At 45.7% G+C, this 23208-nt stretch overlaps 1 protein-coding gene across 2 annotated transcripts in view; it reads left to right on the top strand.

Annotated features, from left to right (window-relative positions):
* AK4 (adenylate kinase 4) overlaps positions 1-23208 on the top strand; it is a 499316-nt gene that overhangs the window by 338339 nt on the left and 137769 nt on the right. For both annotated transcript variants that reach the window (XM_069641982.1, XM_069641983.1), the window contains exon 4: positions 3591-3763. In XM_069641982.1, coding sequence (XP_069498083.1) covers positions 3591-3763 — 173 coding nt within the window. The remainder of the gene's footprint in view (positions 1-3590; positions 3764-23208) is intronic.

Raw genomic sequence — 23208 nt, 5'->3', positions numbered from 1 at the left:
CTCCTTGGGCTCTCCCCCTGCTTCTTCTTCTGAAGCAAAAACCTTGGCGTTATCTTCGACTCCTCTCTCTCCTTCCTCCCTCACACTCCGGACATTGCCAAGAAGTCCCACTTTCAGCTCTTCCTTCTCAAAGGAGTTCTCCCTTTTCTCACTTTCACCCAGAGACTCAATGTTACCCGAGCCATGGTTCTCTCTAGGCTTGCCTATTGCAATAGCTTCCTCCTGAATCTACCTTCTTCCACTCTGCGACTCCTCCACCACCTAATCCAGAATATGGCAGCAAGACTTATCCTTGGCCTTAAGCCCAGGGACGGCCTCTCTCATGCCCTAAAAAGTCTTCACTGGCTCCCGGTTGCTGCACGGATTAAATCTCTCTGCATCATCAAAAAGGCTGCCTGGGCCCGGGGACCGCACTATCTTCAACTTTATATGACTAAATACTCTGTAAAGCGTTTTTCTAAACAGAGGGTAGTTGGTTGTTGGCTTTCATCAGCTGGCTCCCTCCTATGGAACAGCCTCCCCCTCTCTCTGCGCCTTGAGCAGGACTTTCTTAAATTCTGCTAGCTCCTTAAGACTTTCCTCTTTACCTCCTCCTTCCCTTCCACTCTCCTGTGCTAATCCCACAGTTGCTGTGATTTTTGTGTCCGGGATCTTTAGGCATCCTCGGGCCTCTGGCCTTCCACACCCAATCGGCCCAGCTTCTGTCTACCCTCAGCACTTGCATTGGCACACCCTCCGCCCCAGAGATTTGCACTTACACCTAACGTGGCTCTGGCCGTGTAGCAACTCAAGAATCCTAGCACTTCATCGGTGGCTCACCCATGAGCTCAGACTGTCCAGCACTTACTCCCTCTGCCCTCTTCCTTGCTGCACTTACATATTCTGAATACTCACAGGTCATAGTAGGTTTGTCCCTTCCCCTTTTGCTCCCCATGCTCTTAAATATTGTGTTTTGTAATGCATTGCACTCCTTTGTTCCCTCCCTGCACCCTGTGGGCCCTTTGAAACAGTATTTTACTTGTTCGATAAACGCCTACCAAGCAAACAATAAATACAAATAAATGTCATGTTTACCAATTTTTGGTGGAAAAGACTTAGAATTTTGAAACACCTAATGTATATATAAAATATACAGATTAAATAGGAGTGCAAGTACGCACCCCTGCTTTAATCCGTGATTTGTTTTGATGAAGGAAGACAATTTTTCTGTATTGTTTAATTTCACAGAAACCAAAGTCTTACTATAGAGTTGGTGTATTCGATTCAAAGGGGCCCAAGGCAGGCCCAATTGATCGATTTCCCCCATTGTTGTTGCCGGTTAACAGTCAAAAGCTGTGATATAATCAATAAAGGCCAGGTATAACAAGAATGTGGGAGTGTTTATAGCGCTTCTTATCAAGTATTGCAGAGTCCAAATATTGTGAGAAGCACCATATCCACTACGAAAACAAGTCAGAAGGTTATGTAATAAGTGCTCATGGTTTGCCCAGGAACTCTGATCACTCAGTGTGACGAATCATGGGATCACGTCTCTTCTCCCCATGGGTGAGCCCTTCCCTGTGGGGCAAGGAAGTTGAGGGCTGCCACCCTATGGTCTCTGTAGGGGTAGTAAAAAGTGTGAGGACCTCACAGGGAGAGACTCCCGTTGTTGGGATAGGTACTCCCGATCCATAGTGGAACTCCCTAATCCTCTTACCTTTAAGTCCTCAAAATCCCTAAAATCTGTAAGACAAATCTCTGACAGTACTACAGTACGTTATTGTGACACTCCTTGTTTTCTTCCTGTAAAACCAGACTCCTGACTCCTAGTTTTGAAAAAATACTGTGAAGATCACAGGAGTCATACAAACTACTCACTCTCACTCATACGATATCAAAGATACTGGGAAGAGGTAGCGCCGAGGAGGCCTGATGAATGCATCTTGGATACAGACAAGGGACTAGAACACTACACTGGGGAGGACCCAGCTACTGAGCCAGCATGACACACACCTGCCCGGGAAGTTTAAACCCCTCAGCTAGGACGCCGGACGGAGAATCAAGTCCTTGGTCGAGAAGATGTGGCTGGAAGGTTGGGGGAAGCCTGGAGAGCCAGAAGGAGGCTCGATCAAAGTAGAAGTTGGAGATGGGTTGACAGTGGCGTGACTTCGGGGAGGTAGACAAGCAGGTCCCTTAACAACGCTGATATCGAAGAACCGGAAACCCTGCAGAACCGAAGCGATGAAGGAGTGGTTGCAAATGACAGAAACAGAAGAGCAGCCCCAGCATCCCAGGAAGAACCAGCGATGTGGTCCCAGGCTGAAAGAGGTAACGGGATCCATGCTAGACTCGATATGGATTGGGGAGAGTAAGGAAAGCATCAGGAGTGATCTCCTTTGTCTCAGTAATTCTTACAAAGATATGCCCCAGGGCCAGGAACGCTTTACAAATAAATAAACTAAAGCCTCGGGATTGATCTCTCACATTTCCATAATTGTGGTAAAACCAGGCAAAGAGAAGTAAGCTTCGGGATGGGTCTCCCTCATCTCGGTAATGGTTATAAAAGTAACCCAAATGGACTTAAACTCTGGAGTGTTCACAATACTTATTGTAACTGTAAGCAAAGGGAAGTAAGCCTAGGGAGTAATCTTCCTCATCTCAGATATTCCCACAAAGTAGATCCAAAAGCTATTGAATCACGGAAAGTAGAAGATTTGGGGGCATTTGTGTTAACTCTGAAAGAAGCCTGGAGAGAAGTGCAAAGCTTAGTAAGAAGTCACCAAAAGCCAAGTGAACCAGGAGAAAGCAGTACAGCAGTACATCTCCTGGCTTCCCAATATTGTTTTGTTGATTCAGAAACTAGAGCAAAAGGATGTCAAACCATCATCAAGAAGCCTAACTGGTGGACCAGGAGAAGGGAATCGCTCTCCTGGTGTTCTACATTCTTGTCTAACACAAACATTTAGTTGTGACTGTTAAAGCACAACCACTATGGTGGATATCAGTTAATCAGGAGAATGGAGTCATTCTCTTAGTGCTATTTTTGTTGTTCCCGTATGTATAGTGGTAGGACTAGAGTTGGGTACTTTTTGGACAGAGGACCAGACTTTTTCATTTGGACAACCACCCTGACGACTAGCACCCAAGTTATCCTTATGTAGGGAATATCCTTTAGAATAGGGAGAGTTAGGCCTTTTTGCTTATTGTTTAATAAAGAAGCGTTCATACCATACTACCGCTTTGTCGGACTCCTTCCTCTAGCATGCCACAGCAGCAATATGCTATCATAGATCTTACTAGATGCATCCAGAATTGCCAATAGGCGATAATGTGCTTGAAAAAAAGTAGTGATTTCTTCCAAGAATCTGGGATGAGAACCCCTGGAGAAATCTTTTGAAACAGTTCAATAAAGGTGCCCAAAAATAAGGGTTCTTTTTGATTACTGCATTGGTAAAAATGCCTGAGCCAGAGGCCCCAGAAGGCTTTCGTTGCATGATAAGTCTGCAGATATCATCGGCATCATAAGTATAAACTTACTGCCACGAACATTTATAATTCATAAAATAAATGTATTGTATTTTCTCCTGATATTGTTACGTATTCTATTGCAGGCTTTCCTAGAACATTAGTCCAAGCAGAAGCACTTGAAAAAATATGTGACGTGGACCTAGTGATCAGTTTAAACATCCCGTTTGAGACTCTAAAGGACCGGCTGAACACACGTTGGGTTCATCCATCAAGCGGAAGAGTGTATAATCTGGAATTCAACCCTCCCAATGTGCATGTAAGAAATAATTTTCTAAGTTAATCAGTGGAAATGTAGAAAAAGGTGTGTAAAGAAAAAACTAACTTGTGCTTTTTTTAATGCTCCTCAAATATTGTTGCACACAGAATTTTCAGACTTTTCTTAAATGAAAGGTAAATGTGGCATCTGTCAGTATTTGAAAAAATGTGTTTATCGTCCAAAGTTTTGAACAAATTCTTTGAATTATACTTGGAAAGTTTCTATTTTGTTTCTCATATATTGTGATTGGGTTTTTTTTTTTTACATTAAAAATATTTGTTTTTATTTTTGCAGTATCCAAAACATCACACATCAACATAATTATATTTGAAGTGCAAGTCTGCAATTAACTTCTAAAATATACATTATTGGAATAATAGTAGCAGTACAAATAAATGTATGTTGCATTACAGTGTCAGTTTTCCCCAAATTCATGTGCCTAACAACCCTCGGTCAAATATTGTGACAACACCCCCGCTCTTTATATGTTAACTTTTCTAAAAGTAAGATATTACTGCATTCTGGTTGCCAGTGTTGCGCTGAGGGAAAGTTTGCTGATTTCCAAAGGAGTGTAATATTCTGCACTTGAATACAGCAGAACTAGAGTTTCTGATCAAATCTGACAGTTTCCAAATCCTCCCCACTGCAGCAAATAAAAGACTAGCAAATGTTTTGGATGGGATGCTTGTGCCCAGGGTGTTGGTTGTTATTGGTCTTCTGGAATACCAACAGGCTGTGACTGTTTGGCAGCACCATAGCATGTGCAATAGTTTGCCCCAGCATGATCATATCTCCATCATGTGACTATCCACTGAGCCTCACTTTGCATCCAGAAGAAATATAATACTCTTTGTTATCATTGGCCAATCTTTCTACACAATATAGAAGTGTCTTTCGGATCACTGTAGTGCTACCTGCACTTGGACATCCAGGCCGCACTTGCTTTGCGCCTAATATGAATACAAAAAACTCCTTGAAATGTTTTAATAGTCAACTGTCTTCTGTAGGCCAACTTTCCGGCAAACCGATCACATCATGCCCTTTTAGCCAATCCGGACCATAAGTTTATTTTTCACTCCTGTCACATTCCAACCAATTACCGCCATGATATTTTTTTTCTCTGACCTCATACTAAATATTGTTATTAAACGTGTTTGTCAGAGTGCCCCTGATGGCACATGCGTTATGCAACTGTTTACTGATTGGTCGCCTTACTCGACATTCTGCTCTGGGTTGGAATTGGAGCTCTGTTAAGGGTATATTCTAATTCAGCTTTAGATTGATCTATGATAAACTGGTTATTGCCGCTAAAATGCAGAGTTGCATCACTTTGGGGTTTCTCTAGATTAACTTGCTCCTGGCTACATAGCGTTGAATGGACTGCAACCATGTGTCATGCAAGCGGCATGTATTATGTGTTGTCCTTATACACCTCTATACCCTTGTGACAATACTTTGCTGCAATTCATTACACATGACCTAAGGTACAAGTTTGACATCCCAAAACTCACATTACATCCTCCACAGAACATACAGTCTAAAATAATTTTTGAGTTTCTGTAAAAAGTTTGAATTACGTATCTTGAACAAAAATGTCTGCAAGGCTCTTTATTAGCGTTCTTATTTCCACGGGGTAAGGCCCTTGAAACAACAAATGGTATGCTGATTTCTCCATTCCTCTAGAATATCCTGTGTCTTAGAGCATGCAGACTTTCCTTCATTCGAGCTCATTTGGAACTCCGAAAGGCTTGGGAAGCAATAGCTTATTTATGAATTTTAATGACATTCATTTTATATCAGATGTTTGTAAGTGAGAGTCTTAGAAGGTTAGGCAGAGCTTTTTAAAATCTTTCTGGTATTTTAAAATGGGGTTGGTGTATTAAAATTGTAAAGTTGTTGTGGCTTTATGTTGCACTATTTAGCGTTAATGGCTAACGCTGAATAGAAATGTGTTTCTTCTAAGCTGTATGAGGTCACCCACATACACCCGCTGTGTTTTCATTGCTGCCTCTTACATTGTGACCTCAATATTGTCATGGGTATGATCGAGTGGAATGGTCCATGGGAATGATAAAAAGTTCCTTTAAAGAGATGACCTAAAACAGGTCTTTAATCAACACAGTATAATATTCTCGATGTCCATTTTCATCATAGTGCAATAGAAATATCACTAGTCTTTCCTATCAAATACATTTTCCTCGTTAAGCGATACAATTGCTATAGGGTCTGGGTCACTGAAGTGAATTCCTCAAATTCTTCTAATGTTTTCAGTCACTTTCCTACCTATCGCTTACAGAACCACTTTGGTTTGGATGGATTAGATTCATGACTATTCTCTTGCAGTCTGTTTTAATCAGGCTGATTGGCTGGTCGTTTTCACATGCTTTTGTTCCCTTCCTTTTCTTTAGTGTAGTGTGCCTCTGATTAAAGAGCCTTGAAGCATCACATGTGTTATTTCAATTGATTACAGTTTCAGGATTTCTTTTAAAAAATACGGCAGGGAAACCGCTCTCGCCATGTGTTAGGCAGACATGCATCATCATTGCCTAGACACGATATGCTACCTACAAGCAATCCCAAGGGCCTCTTTCCTGTGATGGTTTCATGCTGTTACAGCTGCCTGTAATAGTTGTTGAATGCCTTGTTCATCTTCTCTAGTACACACGTTACCTGACTATTGCGAAGAGCGATTCAAGTGATGGTTCCTTAGTTTTATTTTTTCATAACAATCTGGGCAGTTGGTTTTGACGAGCATGACCGAAAAAAAAATACTGAATGCGTGACTTTGCCAAATTTCGGCCGTTCGAAAAATCTAATGGCCGAAAAGTTCAACCAAATCACCATTTGGTGCTGGGGGCTCCAGGGGTGTCCCCCGCACCTTTGCTCACTATATTGTGAGAAGGGGTTGCGTTGTGTCCTCCGCAGCCATCACCCGATTAAAAAAAAAAAAAGGGCTGCGGGTGTGTCCCCTGCAACCTGTATTCACTATACGGGGGACAACCCCGCAGCAGACCTAAAAAAGAAAAAAACTGCCGGTGCAGAGGAGAGCGGGGTACCCCACAAGTCAGCTAATACCCCTGGGCACGACTGTGAAGAGGGGCGACGTCACCATGGGAAAAGGGACGCCGCCAGAAGAGAAACTGTGGCACAATGAGTTGGGCAGCCCTTCCAGGGCACTGGCCAGCTGCTTAATAACAGGAGCACCACAGGTGCAGTGGTGTCGTTGGCATCCCCCCAGGGGCTGGAGACACTAAAGAAAATCCTTGTTGCTGCGGGGGCATTGCTGTGAGGTAACAGCCCCACTTGATGAATGGGGTCACTGGGTAGATCTTTATTGAGCGTGTGCTTTGAGCAGTGAGGTGGTGCCCCATTTGGTGGCACCACAAGGAGGAGGACAATGCCAGAGGCAGACCCCATCGAATATCCCAAAAACAGCACTGAAAAGGGGTAGCTGACTGCAGCAGCAACCTCCTTGTAATATAATGTAAATGTGTGTTCAATATTAGAAATGTCTTTGTGTTTCTGTATTCATAGTAGGCTAATGTATGGTTATGGTTATTGAGATGTGAGTACCCTGACATGAGCAGGGAAGAAGAGGTGGCAGCCTGACAAAGGCCACCTCTGGGGGGAGGGAGGTGTCCCTCACTGTGGCCATCTCCTAGCCCTTCTCCACAGGTGGTACGAGGCAGGATGTGGGGGGGTTTACTCTATCAATTCCACGCTAAGGGTCTATCTTTGACCCCTTAAAGACAGGGTTGGTTGACATTGCAGCTCCCACAGAGGAGGATAACACTAAGGTTACACTGAATAAGGATGTAGAGTGGGAAATGTTAATTAAGTTATTGTTATTTATTTTATAAATAGAGGGGTTTTCACTGGGATCCCCAAAAAATCCACTTTGGCATCTGTGCCACATTTGAGGGAAAAAGATAAGAATTCAGTGCATAGCCGTCTCCTGTTTGAACATCCTTTTTATTTTCAGGTTGCATATTGCCCCTTCGAGGGGTTGTGTCCTCCGACGTATTCCACATCTTTTGACATTGATTACCACAGTGGTGCTGCTTCGGAAAACTTTTTCGGCGTCCTGCGTCGATGATGTCTATACGCTCCCTCGAGGACCTCCTCCGACGGTTGACGTCACCGGATGCTATATGTAGGATGCACTACGCCCGTAGCCTCAGTTCTGTTTTTTCCACAAACGTGTTCGCTTCGAAATCTCGGCGCGCTTGTTGTTACGAGAAAGATGTTTTTGTGTTCTGCTACCCCGAAGTCGGGCTTCAAGAACTGTCAGGACTGCGGTTCCAAGATGTCACTTACGGACCTGCACGACATCTGCCTCTGGTGCCTCAGCAAGAGCCACGCCACTGATGACTGCGACGAATGCCAGTCTTTGACGTCGAAGGCCTTGCGGGAGCAGAAGAAGCTGTCGGTAGGTAGGGATTCCAAACCCTGTAAGACGAAATCTGCTGGACTTTCGACCAACGATTTGAGGGGCGACTCTCTGCGTCGGGATAAATCCATGGGGTCTCGTTCTAGGAGTGAGTCCCACCATTTCTCTGCCTCTGTGAGGCATTCACGGAAGCGCCGTCACCGGTCGCCTCCCCGTCCTCGTCGGAGGACTCCACCAGACTCTGGGTGGCTTGTCCCACGAAACACTCGTCTCCGGCCGAATGGGACGAATTCCGCCACAAATGATGGCGATTTTCGAATCACAGAGCACTGTTCCGTCCGCTCCTTCGAGAAATGCCAGAAAGGAATGTGCTAGGGCCACCGCTCGCATGCCTTCGGGCTCGGGCGGTCGGTGCGATCATCGGGAACCGTCGAGGTCCCGATCGGACAAGGATGGTCACCACCGTGCCCACTCCGGGTCCCGGTCCCCGAAGCCGTTGAGACTGTTGGAGCCTGTGAGGCCTTCGAAGAAGTCGTCGACGCCATCAGCGCCGAGGCCGTCGAAGGACACGCTCGGGGCTCCAGCCTCAAAGCTGTTGTCGAAATTGTCGGCGCCTCGGTCGACGTCAACGCCACTCCCATCGGCACCCTCAACGCCTTTTGAGGAAAATTTGCCGGAGGTGCCCCGGAGAGCTGTGGAAGCTCCGAGAAAGGCGCTCAGCAAGTCTGTGTGGCCTATATTTGACCCATACTCTGTTCCTCCTCCCAGGGTGGACTTGTTCCAACCCTTGGAGTACATTTCAGAGGTAGAGGAAGGGTCTGATGAAGACAGGGTTGTGGCTCCTGAGGTTCCTGAATACCTGTTGTCTGGTCATAGCCAGTTGGAAGACCTTCGTCAATCTTTACATGACGCAAGTGGTCTTGATTCCTCCCCGGAGGTTGAGTTTGGCAAACCTGAGCCTGGTACACATGCTGACTCCTTGTACAGGCGCCTCATGTCGAGGGTGATGCAGTATCTGGGGTCGTCTGCTCCACCGGTGGATTTTCTTCAGGATGGCCTGACAAATATCTTGGACCAAGGTCCACCCACTGACCTAGTGTTGCCATTTCATATGGCCTTACAGAGAAGGGTGGCGGTGGTTTGGACTGCTCCGGAGAGTCTCCCGGCAGTGAATAAGTCGTTGCCGAAAAAATACCGCCCAGCCAGTGGTGACCCCCTGCTACTTGTCTACGCACCCTACTCCGGAAAGTTTGGTGGTGCAGGTGGCTTCGGCCCCAGTAAAGCAGGCTGCGTACCCTACAATCCCTTCTGATAGGGACGACAAACGTTTTGATGGTTGGGCGAAGAAGGTATTTTCTTCTGGGGGTATGGCTTTAAGGGCATCCAACTCCGTTTGTGCCCTTGCAAGATTCACGCACACTCTGTGGAATTGTGTCGTTGGTGGCTGAACATAGTCCCAAAGGGGAGGAACGGGATAGTTTTCTTGCCCTCGTTCAGGATGGCAAGGATGCCATGTGTGAAACCGTTTAGTCAGGTTTGGACGTGGCAGACTGTGTCAGCTGGTCCATGGCGGCGAGCACCGTGATACGCAGGTTTGCGTGGTTGCGGAAGTCGGGGTTTGCTCCTGATGTACAGTCCCGGCTTCTCAACATCCCCTTTGATGGTGTCCATCTTTTTGGCAGCAAGGCTGACGAGAGCCTTGAGAGGTTGCAGACCTCCAAAGCTGCTGCAAAGTCCTTGAGCGTTGCAGTGCATCAACCTCTGCCTTTTCGGCCTAGGGGACAGCAATGGAGGGGAGGTTCCTTTTCGATACTACTCTTCCTTTGGTAGATTGAGGGGAGCTGCCAGTCAAAGGGGCCACCGTAGCAGAGGTGGAAAGCAAGGTACTCGAGGTGCCAAAGCAGCTCGGGCAGTTGCCTCGTTGCCCTCAGGCACTGCCACAGCCGCTTCCGCTCAGTCATGAGGCCATGTCCCATGGTTCGCCGGTTAGGGGAAGGCTGGCGCAGCATCTTGTAGAATGGTGTGCCATTACTTCAGATGTGTGGGTTCTGGAGATCATAGCCCACGGGTACTGTCTTCCTTTCCGGCAGAGGCCTCACGACAATCCACCGGTGAAGCTCTATTTGTAGCGTCCGGATCCGCTCCTTGCGCAGAAAATCCTATCCCTGCTAGAGAAAGGTGCCATAGAACTGGTACATGTAGCGGAGAGGAATAAGGGATGGTATTCCCCATATTTTTTGATCCCGAAAAAAGACAGAGGATTGAGACCCATCATAGACTTGCGTGCTTTGAACAGGCTCCTCAGGAAGGACAAGTTCAAGATGGTTACTCTTTCTCAAGTCCTCCAGGCCCTTCAATTAGTTGGTGTCTCTCGACCTCAAGGATGCTTACTTTCATGTGCCGATTCATCCCAAGCACAGGAAGTACCGGAGGTTCGCGGCTCGCATTTTCAGTTTCGGGTCCTGCCGTTCGGATTCACCTCTGCCCCGAGGGTCTTCACCAAGCTGATGGTGGTGGTGGCAGTGCATCTCAGGAAAAGGGGGATTCACGTCTACCCCTACCTGGACGATTGGTTTATCAAAGCGCGCTCTCCCGAGCATGTCCTGGATCATCTGTACGTTACCTGCCACTCCCTTCACAAGCTGGGCTTCTCCCTCAACTTAAAGAAGTCTCATGTGACACCTACCCTGTGGCTCCAGTACATCGGGGCAGTGCTAGACACATCCCTGGGGCAGTGTTTGCCTCCCCAGGTGAGGGCTCACCACATTCTGCAGATGGTGGACAAGTTTCAACGTGCCCAGAGTCTCCCGGCGTTCGAGTTCTTGAGATTGCTCGGCCTCATGGCATCCTGCATTTTACTGGGTCGAGACGCCAGGCTGCGAATGAGATCTCTGCAGGCAGTGGTCGCAGTTCTCCGGCAGAATGTCGGACCCCGTTCAGATTCCGCCCTCGGTCGCCCAGGACCTTCTGTGGTGGGCCGTCGAAGGAAATCTGTTCAAAGGGGCTCCGTTTTGGCAACCGTGGCCGGAGGTGACGATCGTGACAGACGCATCCCTCATGGGTTGAGGAGCTCATGCCAACGAGCTGACAGCCGGCGGTCGTTGGTCTCCGTCGGAGTCCAGACTCCACATCAATCTGTTAGAGCTGCGGGCTGTCCGGCTAGCCCTGAAGGCTTTTCTGCCATCTGTGCGGGGGAAGAATGTCCTCATTAGGACGGACAATACAGTGGCCGTGCACTACCTCAATAAAAAGGGGGGGCAGGGTCACTCCCACTGTGCAGAGAGGCGATGCAGCTCTGGTTCTGGGCAATCCAGCAGGAAATTTCGATCTCAGCAGTTCATTTGGCGGGAGAGGAAAACGCATCAGCGGACGCTCAGAGCAGGCTGAGCACGGTCTCTCACGAGTGGGAGCTGACTCAGGAAGTTCTTTTGGAGATCTTCGCCCTTTGGGGAACCCCACAAGTGGATCTCTTCGCCACCAGTGTCAACCGGAAGTGCGAGAGATTCTGCTTGCGGGAATTTCCTCCAAGAGGAGCCTTAGGGGACGCGTTTGTGGTGGAGTGGTCCTTCCCACTGCTGTACGCTTTCCCTCCAGTTCCCGTCATTCTGCAGGTGTTGCGGAGGTTGCGGAGGTTCGGTTCCTGGAAGATCCTCATTGCTCCGGCATGGGCCAGGAGAGCGTGGTACCCGGACCTTCTAAACAGGTCCATCTGCTCTCATGGGAGGGGGTTCGAGTTCTCCATCCAGAGGTCAAGTCTCTCAGCCATCATGCTTGGTATCTGAAAGGCTGAGATATAAGGATTGGGACCTCCCTGAAGACGTGATGGAGGTGTTGCTTTTGGCCAGAAGGCCCGCAACGAAATCCCTGTACCGTTGCCGTTGGAGGAAGTTCTGCGACTGGCGCAGGGTACAGAATGTGGATCATTTCCAATGTTCCATTGCTTTGGTTTTGTCTTTTTTGCTTTCTTTAGCCCACAAGGGCCTGCATGTGGGTACCATCAAGGGTTACCTGGCGGCGCTGTCCATATTTAAGCGCTCGTCTGAGGAATGTTCTTATTTTAAAATCCCTTTGATATCTCAGTTTCTAAAGGGGCTAACTCATGTGTTTCCACCGTCACCTTTCCAAGTGCCGGGATGGGATTTGAATTTGGTTTTAAAGTTCCTAATGGGAGCTCCGTTTGAGCCCTTACATTCTTGTCCGTTGAGACTGTTGTCCTTTAAAACTGTATTTTTAGTTGCGGTTACTTCCGCCCGCAGAGTGAGTGAGTTGCAGGCACTTTCCACCAAACCACCCTTCACTGTGTTCCATAAGGACAGGGTTGTTCTTAGGGTACGGCCTTCCTTTCTTTCCAAGGGTGTGTCGGAATTCCATCCGAGCCAGAAGGTAATTCTTCCGGCATTCTATCCTTTTCCACATCCTGGTAAGGAGGAGGAAGGCTTCATAGGTTGGACCCTAGGAGAGCTTTGAGTTTCTATCTCTCACAGATGTCCCGGGTCAGAGTCGAGTATCAGCTCTTTATTGGTTACGCTCGAAGGCGTTTAGGTCAGGCTGTTTCCAAGCAGACCTTGTCTAGATGGATCATTTTGACGATCTCCGAGTGTTATCGTTTGGCGAGAAAGGACCCTCCAGTAGGCATATGGGCTCATTCTACTAGGGGTATGGCTGCCTCCACAGCACTACAGAGGGGTGTTACAATGCACAACATTTGCGAAGCAGCCACATGGGCCTCTGTCCATACTTTTGTGAAACATTATTCCCTGGACTCTATCCATGGGCAAGATTTGGCCTTTGGCAAGGGAGTCCTCTATTCCGCAATTTGATTGGGCAGTCTAAAAAATTCTAAATTCTTTTCTCACCTCCTTAAGTTGGTACTGCTTTGGGAGTCTGTCAAAAGATGTGGAATACGTCAGGGTACACAATCCTCTCGAAGAACAAGTTACTTTCTTACCTGGTAACATTCTTTTGATGGGATGTTCCACATCGTACCCTCCCTACCTGCCCCTCTACAGAATTTCTTATGCGATTGCAGCTTCCGTTTCTGCAAGGCTTTCTGTAGTAATACTGGCAGAAGATTGGTGCCACACGTTCTGGGGGAAAAAACTACAACGGAGGCTACGGGCATCGTGCGTCATACATATAACATCCGGTGACGTCGACTGTCGGAGGAGGTCCCGAAGGAGCGTATCGACGTCATCAACGCAGGACGCCTACGCTGAAAAAGTTTTCCCAAGCAGCAAAGCTTTGGTAATCAATGTCAAAAGATGTGGAATACGTCGAAGGAACATCCCATCGAAAGAACGTTACCAGGTAAGAAAGTAACTTGTTCTTCTTGCCCATGTGGTATGGGAGATGGGGATGGTTGGCTTCAGCGTGTTATATCCCTGGTCTGGGTTATGGAATGTGTACCCTTGCTCCAGAACCAGGATCAGAAAAGCAGGAGCTTTAATTGGTTATTTGAAGGTTGCGTCTCCTCTGAATTTAAGCTTGCTCCATGTTACTCTTATCCTTGATGCTCCCCAGAGTTTGTCTCAGACAAGTCTGCCCCAGTCCTTTGTGGCTCTCGCAGTCCAAAATGCTCCCAGCCTCCTGTCAATGTTGGCAATGTAGCATCTTCGGGACCCGACATTTTTGCCACACCACCTTCTTACCCCCTCTTACTTGACTCTTTTCTGCTTCCCACAGGGACTCTGGCTCGGTCACCGGGCACCTGGCACTGTAAAGAAATAAGATATTTTTGTTTTTTTTGGTTTCAGTGGAATTTATTGGAAAATTTAATTTAAAGGAAAAATATCAAGTGCATATCAAACGTACAGTGGAAATATTTCTTTTCAGTTTTCGTAAATAATACCAAACCCACATCCCATCAATAAGATCAGCCCCCAGACCACACTTAAGTGAGCTCTTCCGAACACAGAATTTCCAATAGCTGGAACCTGCCCAACGCTCAACAAAAGTCAATCAATTCCTGAAAAAGCCCTAGGATTCTCAGCAGGCAAGTCAACATTATTCCAAGAATCCGATTTCAGAAAAGTCCTCTACGTATGCAAGGACTGAGAAATCCTGTGAATTGTGTTAAACTGTTAGGACAACAAGGGCTAACATGGGCACTGGCCTTGCACCGCACTGGGCTCCTGTTAGAATCTTTTCTAACATCTTTAATTTCATCGATAAAGAATATTTCTACCTTTTTTGTTTTGCCCAGCTGCATCTCCATGCCTCCCTATACTGGGCCTCCTTTCCATCATGGCCGATGCCGTTCCGAGCAATGCTAGTGTGCTTGGCCCTGAGCCTGCTTGCCTGTGATTGGTCCTTTCCACCTTCTTCTTGACCAATTAGGCAAGCCAGCAGGCAAATGCCAGCCCAACTCAAAGTCCCGCGACTTAAGGCCCCTGTCTGTGCCTGTCCAGGCCTGGCTGGTCCAGATGGCCCCCCTTCTTCCTCCAGCACTGCAGCACATCTTATGAACACTACTGGACTTAGGGGGCTGACTGTGATCCTTTGCGCCTTGCGCACCTGACCCACAACCACCCCTACAGTCTAATTCATGAGTAGATTAAGAAACCTGCATGTGTCTCACCCGCTAGTCCCGGGGGGGTCTGTCATCTAGGTGGCCAGGACAGGGCCATCGCTTTTGGATCCAGTTCCTGGTGTTGGGAAAGTATGGGAGGATCACCTGGATGGGGGGGTGGGTGACCGGATGGTGAGACGCGGGCTCCCCTTCCCTGTAACACATTTTCCCCATCCTTCCAGGTAGGATACTTAGGAGCTCAACCCCCTGGCCCCCTTTCGTGACACAAACACTTTCTCACGAACAGCCCAACATAAGCAAAAATTGACTAACACTAGAGCCGTATACCTGACATGTCCCAATACACTGGTCAGGCAAGATCAGGCAATTACTGATCATCACACTTCTCCACACGTATTAAAGGAGGAGTATGAAAGCACACTCTGAGCAAGGCAAAGCTCATGCGGAAGCAACAGTTCCAAGATGGCAGTTTAATACGAGGAGAAACACGGCGAGAACAGAAAGGGTTGCAAGGAGGGAAGTGCCCATGACCTTTCCAGACCGTTACTTTCGTGAACCTTGGAAAATAGGAAACCTAAGACCTGGAACTAAAGCTGAAGATACCTGCTTTGTGTGACGAAGGTACCCGGAGCTCTCCCGCTTCAATAACCAAGGGTGGGAGGTGCGTTTGCCGCCGTGGTACTCTCCTTGGCTCTTACAACAGAGCAGCACCAGTAAAGACAGCACAGCCGGTGAGTCGGATGGATACTGATACCAGACCAGCCTATGTTAGAACCAAAGTTGCAAGCAGCAAAATTGTATGAAGAAATCTAAAGGGACCCATGTGAAACGTATGTGACGAACGACGCGATTATAATCGAAAACCAGAGGAGTGACTGAACTTTGGAGGTCAAGAAAGATACCGTAGACAGAGTGGTCCGCTCCCTGTGGGTGTTCATTCGAAGGTCTCTGTTAGGTATCCAACTGGTTTGCAAGACCCATAGCCTAAACCACATCCACAAAGGTAATAATAGGCTTAAACGCTTAATCCATTGCTCAGTTTTACTCTTGGAGTGTCGAGTATTTTGAACAATGCTCAAACAGCAATGATGTAAACTATATGTACAGCTTCATTTTTTGTAATAATTGGTTATTTATAACACGCTTAATACCTAGAGACATCTAAGAACGGACCCGGGGATCTAGCCTGTGTTGCTCACGTTGTGTTGCTTCAAAGTCGAGCGCAATGCCCCGGAGCTATCCTCCCATCATTTTGTCATAAAAGGTGCCTGTATTGTGCAGCTACGAGGAATGCTGTTGCTTCCCACACATGAATATTCAGTTGCACCCTTATCCATTACTCCGCCTTGAGAATGCTCTGGCAAAGATTCCAATAACCTTCTCTGTTTACAAACTTCACTTGTGATTTTGCCATATTTTAATGGCATCCGAGCCCAAGGGATTGGAGGTATATTGGCTGGAGCAGATAAATTGCCTTAATTTCATTTTGCCCCCTACTAACACCAGAGCTGTCACCATGAGTAGGGGTGTGGTTATTTTATTTAATATTTGTACAAGATGTAAATGCACAACTTGCATATATTTCATATGCACACTTTACCGTTTGACAAGACCGGATGTAGACATTTAGTTATGTTGCATTAACATTACAGACCAGTTTAGGTGCTTCTCATAGGGTGACAGTAGGCAGTTTTCGAGAGAAACCAGATATTGGCATTGAAACCAAACTTCCTCGTTCCACCCTGCTCACTTGTGTCCAGTTGACAGGAGCTCATGTTCTTAAATATTGTTTTCGGACCTAACCGAAAGTAAACAATCAGCTTTAACAATTACCTCTTCTGCACTCAGCTGTTGAACACACTGCCTTCTCCACATCTAGGGCAGAAGAGATCTGAAAACACCCTTTTAACTAACATAACCTAGATGATAACATGCTTGAATTTATTGAGTTGAAGCAATAACTATCTAATCTCTGCAACCTTAAAAACATCCTTATAATGTTATGGAGCCAAAAATGGGGTCGGGGGGGCAATATAGTGGTGAAGGGGTGTAGTTTGGACGACGCAGACAGTTTCTGAAGAAGCAGAATCTCGTGAAGGTCAGACAGAGGTGGAGTAATGTGGGGGGAGGGCATGCACATTTTTGAGCCTCAGACAGCAGAAAGCCTAAATATACCACTGCCTGTATAGCTCTCTCCTTAACTGTTAGGCCTGTGAAGCACAGGCTATGCGCTGTGGGAAAAAGGTTTCATCAATAATGTTTTGTTGGGTGGTGGGATTCTTTATTCATTGCCGGTAAGAAGGCATTCCAATAGACACTTTTTAATCATTTGTTAAGGGTTAATACTTGGTTACAATGACATGCCCTAACAAGCATTGGGAATGCCAACAGTTGTGTAGGCATGAGAAATGCATTTGCCAGACACTGCTGTAGTGGTAATAACTGACCATTGATGGAAGCAGGTGAAAACGTTGCCCTTCTCAACACCAAGGTGAGACTGGAGATTAGTTTTATGAACCATTTGAGCAGCTCCTCTACAGGAAACTATCCTTGGTTTCCAACAAAAATGCTACTGGGTCTAGTGATTTTCAGAAGAGACAGAGTCCCAACTTGCATTAAAAAAAATGTAATTTCAATCCAATTGTGTAAAAGAATTACAATTTAATAATATACATAGTATAATTACATTTCATTAAATATATTGCTAAAAACATACAGAAAAACGGTCTTCGGATTCTCATCACAGTGAAAACGAATAAAGTGCTAGTGCTTTACAGTACACTACAATCCGCTACACGCCGCTGTTCGTTCATTCATTCCCAAACTCAATATACTCTTGCACAAACTCATACTCCATATGCCCAACATTTTTCATTCCGCTCTACTTGAGTCCCCAGGAATTTCTTCAGGGGCACGCCGGCTTCCGAATTTCCTTAAAATAACTGCCTGTGGGAGCTGAATTCTACTTCACAGTCCAGCTACAACCATAATATCTTCCACTCGATATACACAGGTACTGTAAGTTCTAGACAACTCTGTATTCTCTTCTCTACAAGGCTGTGCCTTCCTCTTGGTGCACCAAGGGCTGCTCTTCACATTCAAAGCAACTTTGCGTTTTTCATTTGTGTGGTTGCTCTTGCATTAGGCGCTCTGGCTCTTTCTTTCATGTTTAAAGGACCTTTACGTTCTTGGATACAATGGGATTATGAACCAGAATATCTCCTTATGTCGGCACCAAAATCCCATTCTTCAATACAGACTAATAAGACTGCTTGCTTTTGGTCATTCTTGTTTCATCTCTAGTTTTCACTGTGTTGCTGCTTGAGTCAGCTCTTATTCAGTGAACGGCCTTCAGTCATTCCATTATGCAAAAGCTGCCAGTACCTGGGCATATAATAGCAGTGCCTGGCAAATGCCTAGTACTTGTACACAAGCCAAAACTGTTGGCTTTGCCAATGCTTGTTTTTAACAGGGCTTCAGTGAAGAACATGTGTAGGGTTCATAAATAGTGGCTGGAGGTAGAGCTGGTTTAGACATTTCTATTACACCATGAGTGGCTTTACAGTACCAATTAAGTCATTCGTTTTCAGAAGACTGCTCTAAAAAAAACAATTGCATGCACTTTAAGCTCACAGTTTGATCATAAGGCTTGATAAGCGGCAGGAAGTGGGTGGGACTCGCCATGGTGATTAACATGGCCATGAAAAGTCAATGGGTGGGTAAATAACTAAACACCCACAAGCTTTGTATTCCTCCTCATATGTATTTTCTTCCTTGCTGTACTCTAATGCAATAGTGTTGGCTTATAGATGGTGCTAAAGGGCCACCTGATGGCCAAAACTAAAAATGGTCTGCTCGCTGAGCAAGAAACAATTGCAATATACCAGCATTTACCGCATATTCGGTTTTAAATCTGATACCCCAAAATAAACCACATGTTTTGTGTGTTATGACATCGAATATAATTAAAGTAAGCTATATTCAACATCTTCTGGTCATATTGGTATCTCTAGACCCGCAGCGTATTTAAGTATGCACAAAACTTCAAGTTATTCTGGCTCTTGGGGCTTGAGCATGAAATATGGTGCAGGCATTCCCCCTCCCACATGCCTATAAAATGCATTCTTTGGTTTTACAGTTTACATACAGCATGATGCCAAAGGACCGGGGTGTGGTGTACATTTTCCTTGACTGCAGCAAATTAGAACCTTGTGATCTTGGGAAAACAATATATTCTGAGCTCCGGTAAGTAGGAGGCCCTGTAGTGCAGCCTTGTGACTTTTATTCTGAAAGATGCCACGTGATCTGTCCACTACTTGTTTCTCCCGACAAAAATGTGGCTTGATAGTATAGTGGATCAGAACACGTGCTACGAAAATGTATAAGCTCCATATGGCCGGTTTGAATTTCTTTTAAGGCTGACTTAGTCTTTTGTTACTTATGAGGTTGATACAAGAAATAAAATGTGATTGGTTAAAAGGAATATCTGATACTTATAGAGCTAGAAAAACTGCAGCACAGCGTGAGCACTGTGTGGGGGGGGAGATTCATAAATAATGGTTTGTTGGGGGGGTTATGTTATTCATTGCTGGTTACATGGCATCCCAGTTCACCCTTGTTTCCCATTTGCTAATTGCTATCAATAACATACCCTAAAAATGGTTTGGTCGCTTAGCAAGAAATTATTGCGATGTAGGTTTTTACCATATATTCCATTTGAAATCTGGGATTCCAAAATAAAGAAATCACATGTTTGGTATGTTATGCCTTATCCAATATAGTTAAAGCTAAATAAATGTAACTTGGCGTGAATAAAACCAAACATTAACTTGGTGGTCTGTATTTACTTCAAAATCTTGGTTGTAGAGCGATTCTTACCAAAATTGTGTTTTAAAAAAAAAATGTTTGCTCAATACCATGATAAGCACAATATACCGTCACTGTGCCAGCCATCAAACTTGAACAATAAATACCAGGGCCTCTCTACTCTGAAGGCACCTCTAAGGTCCTACGGACTGTATCCATCACAGAGAGCGAGGCAGACCTCCACTTTAATGCAACAAAGGTTCCATGCCATTGCTTGCCACCCTGGGTTAAGAATATATAGGCAGGGCTTCTTCCTCCAATGCACAGGCCACCACGGGAATACTACCTGCCTTCTCCATCCACCACCTATCTGTTGTCCGAACTAAAGGTTTAACTGTCCTACACTCTCTGCTTCAGAATGTCGGCACTGCTTGCCACTGCAGTCTTGCCTACAGGGCAGTCCCGGGGAAAGATGAGCAGAATTTCCCCTTCAGACATGCCATGAGGTCCCAAACCACACCGCTCTGTTATTGTACTTGGGGCACCAAAAGAAGTAATTTTGAAGCCAGGTCATGAGGCGTTTTGTCATCTGCAACAGGCTCACTCCCCTGAGTGGAGGAATTCTGCATTTGCCATAATAGCCATATGCAAATGCGCCGTCTATACATTTGACTGATTCCCTGGCATAGCTATTAGTCACAGGTGCAAACCAACACATTTGTATGGTGTGTTAATAAGTCACTGATATATCGGAAAACCGAGTGGACATGGTGGCCTGGGTTATGTAAATGTAGGCGCTCAAGTTGTGACCTGATGTAACTGGTACCAAGGTGTACATGTAAACAGTGTAAGCAGTAGAGGTTCATCAGTCCCTATAGTAGAGAGGTACAGACCCCAAATTACGTTCGAGAACACATATGTTTGTGAATGGGGTGTTGTTTTCTCATTTTGTTTTTATAGATCAAATCATATAATCCTCTGCACAGTGCAGGTAGATGCACTGTGCCCAGAATTGCATATAAGGAAATCGCATGGGGTAGACTTGGATTTGGACATTGATAAATGCCATGTACCTCACTCTTTACCTGTAGGACATAGCTGCATGCCACAGTCATGTAGGAATAACTTGCTTTTTGTATTTGATTATCAAGCAAAATGGAGGTTAGGTTATAACTTCTTACATGCACTTTGCTGGATCTTTCTTTGTTTTCATTTGACATATCCTGATGTCGCATTGGTGGTTTCTGCACCACAACCCCTAATGTCTTGGGTTGTCTCGACCGTATTCGAGCATCAAACTTTCAGAACTCTTGGACTGCAGGCTTATCAAACATCCCCTCATAGTGGTATTGAGTAACCTTACTTCACCAGGCACGGTTTCCACCTCTTTGAGGTTTGAGGTCACTCCACCACTAAATGATTCTCCTTGGGACTATAGTTCTGGTGACTTTCTCTTGTTACCCTTCTTTCTTGGTCCTTTCACTTATCTTTTCTCCTCCCCTCTGCTATCTCCTTACCTTCATTCCCTTTACCACCTCTCCTCTGTTCTCCTATTCTGCCCTCCATCAATTTTTTATCCTCCTCACAGTGTCACTTGTTGTATAAATATACCTGTGAATGGAACAGTGTTCAAACCAAGGCAAGCTACACATACCGGAAACCTATGTGCAATAATGCTTATTGACTTTGAAGTGGTAGTAATCACATTGAGAGATGCATCTTCTCATATGCGAGTACATACCTCTTGGCCTTGACATGTTTTACTTTCACACAGTTAACGCACACAAATGTTTTTTTTAAACCAATTAAAATTCATTTGACACTGGTGAACTAAAACACACGTCCACTGCAGGTGACATGGGATGTGCAGACATAAAGGCAGAAAAGTTTGATTACGTTCAAAATACATTTCTTTCTGTGTAAACTGCACATATAAAACTACAAAAGGGATTGTTGCTATCTTTTATTGCTTATACATTGTTTGAAAAATGTACTTTGTGCACAGTAATAAAATGAGTGCATGCAGAACAAATGTTTTCCTCTATTCTCATTTTATTATTTGACTAAGATCGGAGATTCAGAAACATGGCAAAATGGTTGAGTCCAACACAATGCCTCATTAGAAGTTTGCCGGTCAGGTAGTAACGGCGCCGGTAAAATACCAGCGCTGTTACTACCAGACCGGGAAACTACGCGTTGTGCTCGTGGGGGCCTTTCTGCCCGCCAGGTCCGGCTGGCAGAGGGGCACCCGCGAGCACAACTCGTTGGATGCACCGGCACCATTCATGAATGGTGCCAGTGCATCTGACTTCCCCATTCCCATTCGAGCCCCATTGGGCTCGAATGGGAATGGGGAGTAATGAATACCGGCACCCGGCAATGGGGACGGACCAGGTCCACCGGGGTCGGTATGCCCCGTACGTCCCCTTTTCCGGGTGCCGGTAATTTCACCAGTTTGTTGTCAGCCGTGCCGATTTTACCAACACGCCTACCGCCAAACTCGTAATAAGGCCCAATGTATTATGTTGGATGGATTCATGGCACACTGTAAGCAAACTACATTTGCATTTGTTTGCAGAGCACAGTATTGAAACTTGTTGATTCTCGATTCTCACTTCATATAATCAATGTAAATGTGAATCTTGAATATCAAGCATCTTTCAAATGTAACGGTATGAAAAGAAAAATGATAATGCAGTGTGAGTCATATGAAGCAGATGATAATTGACTGCAACCATAATGGAGTGAACTCGTTCTGATCAGATTTCCTAAATGAAAACAAATTGCAAATTCAGTTTCATTCTAATAGGCCATGGACATCCCTTTTAGATCCAGTTGATTAAAACTAGTGATAAATGAATGATTCTCACTAGTGAGGATTGGCTAGGAAAGAAACAAAGGTGGCCTAGAAGAGCCAATAGTGGGCATGCATCTACCTTTATGACCAGCTGCACTAGAGAGCAGGGAGCGCAGACTACAGAAGCAGAAAGAGGCCAGGCCACTGAAGAAGCCAGATGGGGGATGCGTTTGGAGGATCCATTGCAGGGCTCTGCAACCTTTGGCTCTCTGGATGCTTTGAAAAACAACTCCCATCAGCCTCGTACAGCATAGTCCATGGTGAGACATCATCACTCAGGGATGTCTGCGAGTTAGGGTGAAGAATAACACACTCGTGAACATTGGGGTAACCAATATGAACCCGACCGAGTGATGTCCACTTTGAATGGTTGGCCATAGTGAACCCGACTGAGGGAGGCCCACGTTGCAAGGAGGATCGGAGGTCGGTTGAGGGGGATCCAAGGGTGAAGAGAAATCACTCAAATTGAAGATTTATTGAACATACTTTTTGTTTGTTGTTTATGGTCCACCAGGCCTTCTCAGGCAAGAGACTTTTGCAGAAAAGATTCTTGGCCCGAGAAGATCCTGGTATCGTTGCAAGGAACTATAAACTCGTGCTGGCGAGGCCCAGGAGTGTGCTGTGCTCAAAGGTCCTGCCTTGTTCTGTGCTAAAAACGTGGGGAAGGGAGACCCTGGCCATACCATCCTGATTTATCTATCATTTGGTGAACACTTCTTTCTTTTCTTGAGAACATTGTCCCACACTATTTTGTAAGTTAGTTGTAAGGATTGTCAATCGTTTTTTTTTAATATAGGCCCTTTTTATTTGACAAGGTGCAACTAGGACTGCCTTATTATGATTTGATGTTCGTAGCTTGTTCC

Source organism: Ambystoma mexicanum, chromosome 1q (assembly GCF_040938575.1).
Source record: "Ambystoma mexicanum isolate Mex_15411 chromosome 1q, UKY_AmexF1_1, whole genome shotgun sequence".
Taxonomy (NCBI): domain Eukaryota; kingdom Metazoa; phylum Chordata; class Amphibia; order Caudata; family Ambystomatidae; genus Ambystoma; species Ambystoma mexicanum.
Note: the sequence above shows the minus strand (reverse complement) of the source record. Positions and strands in the feature narration are given on the sequence as shown.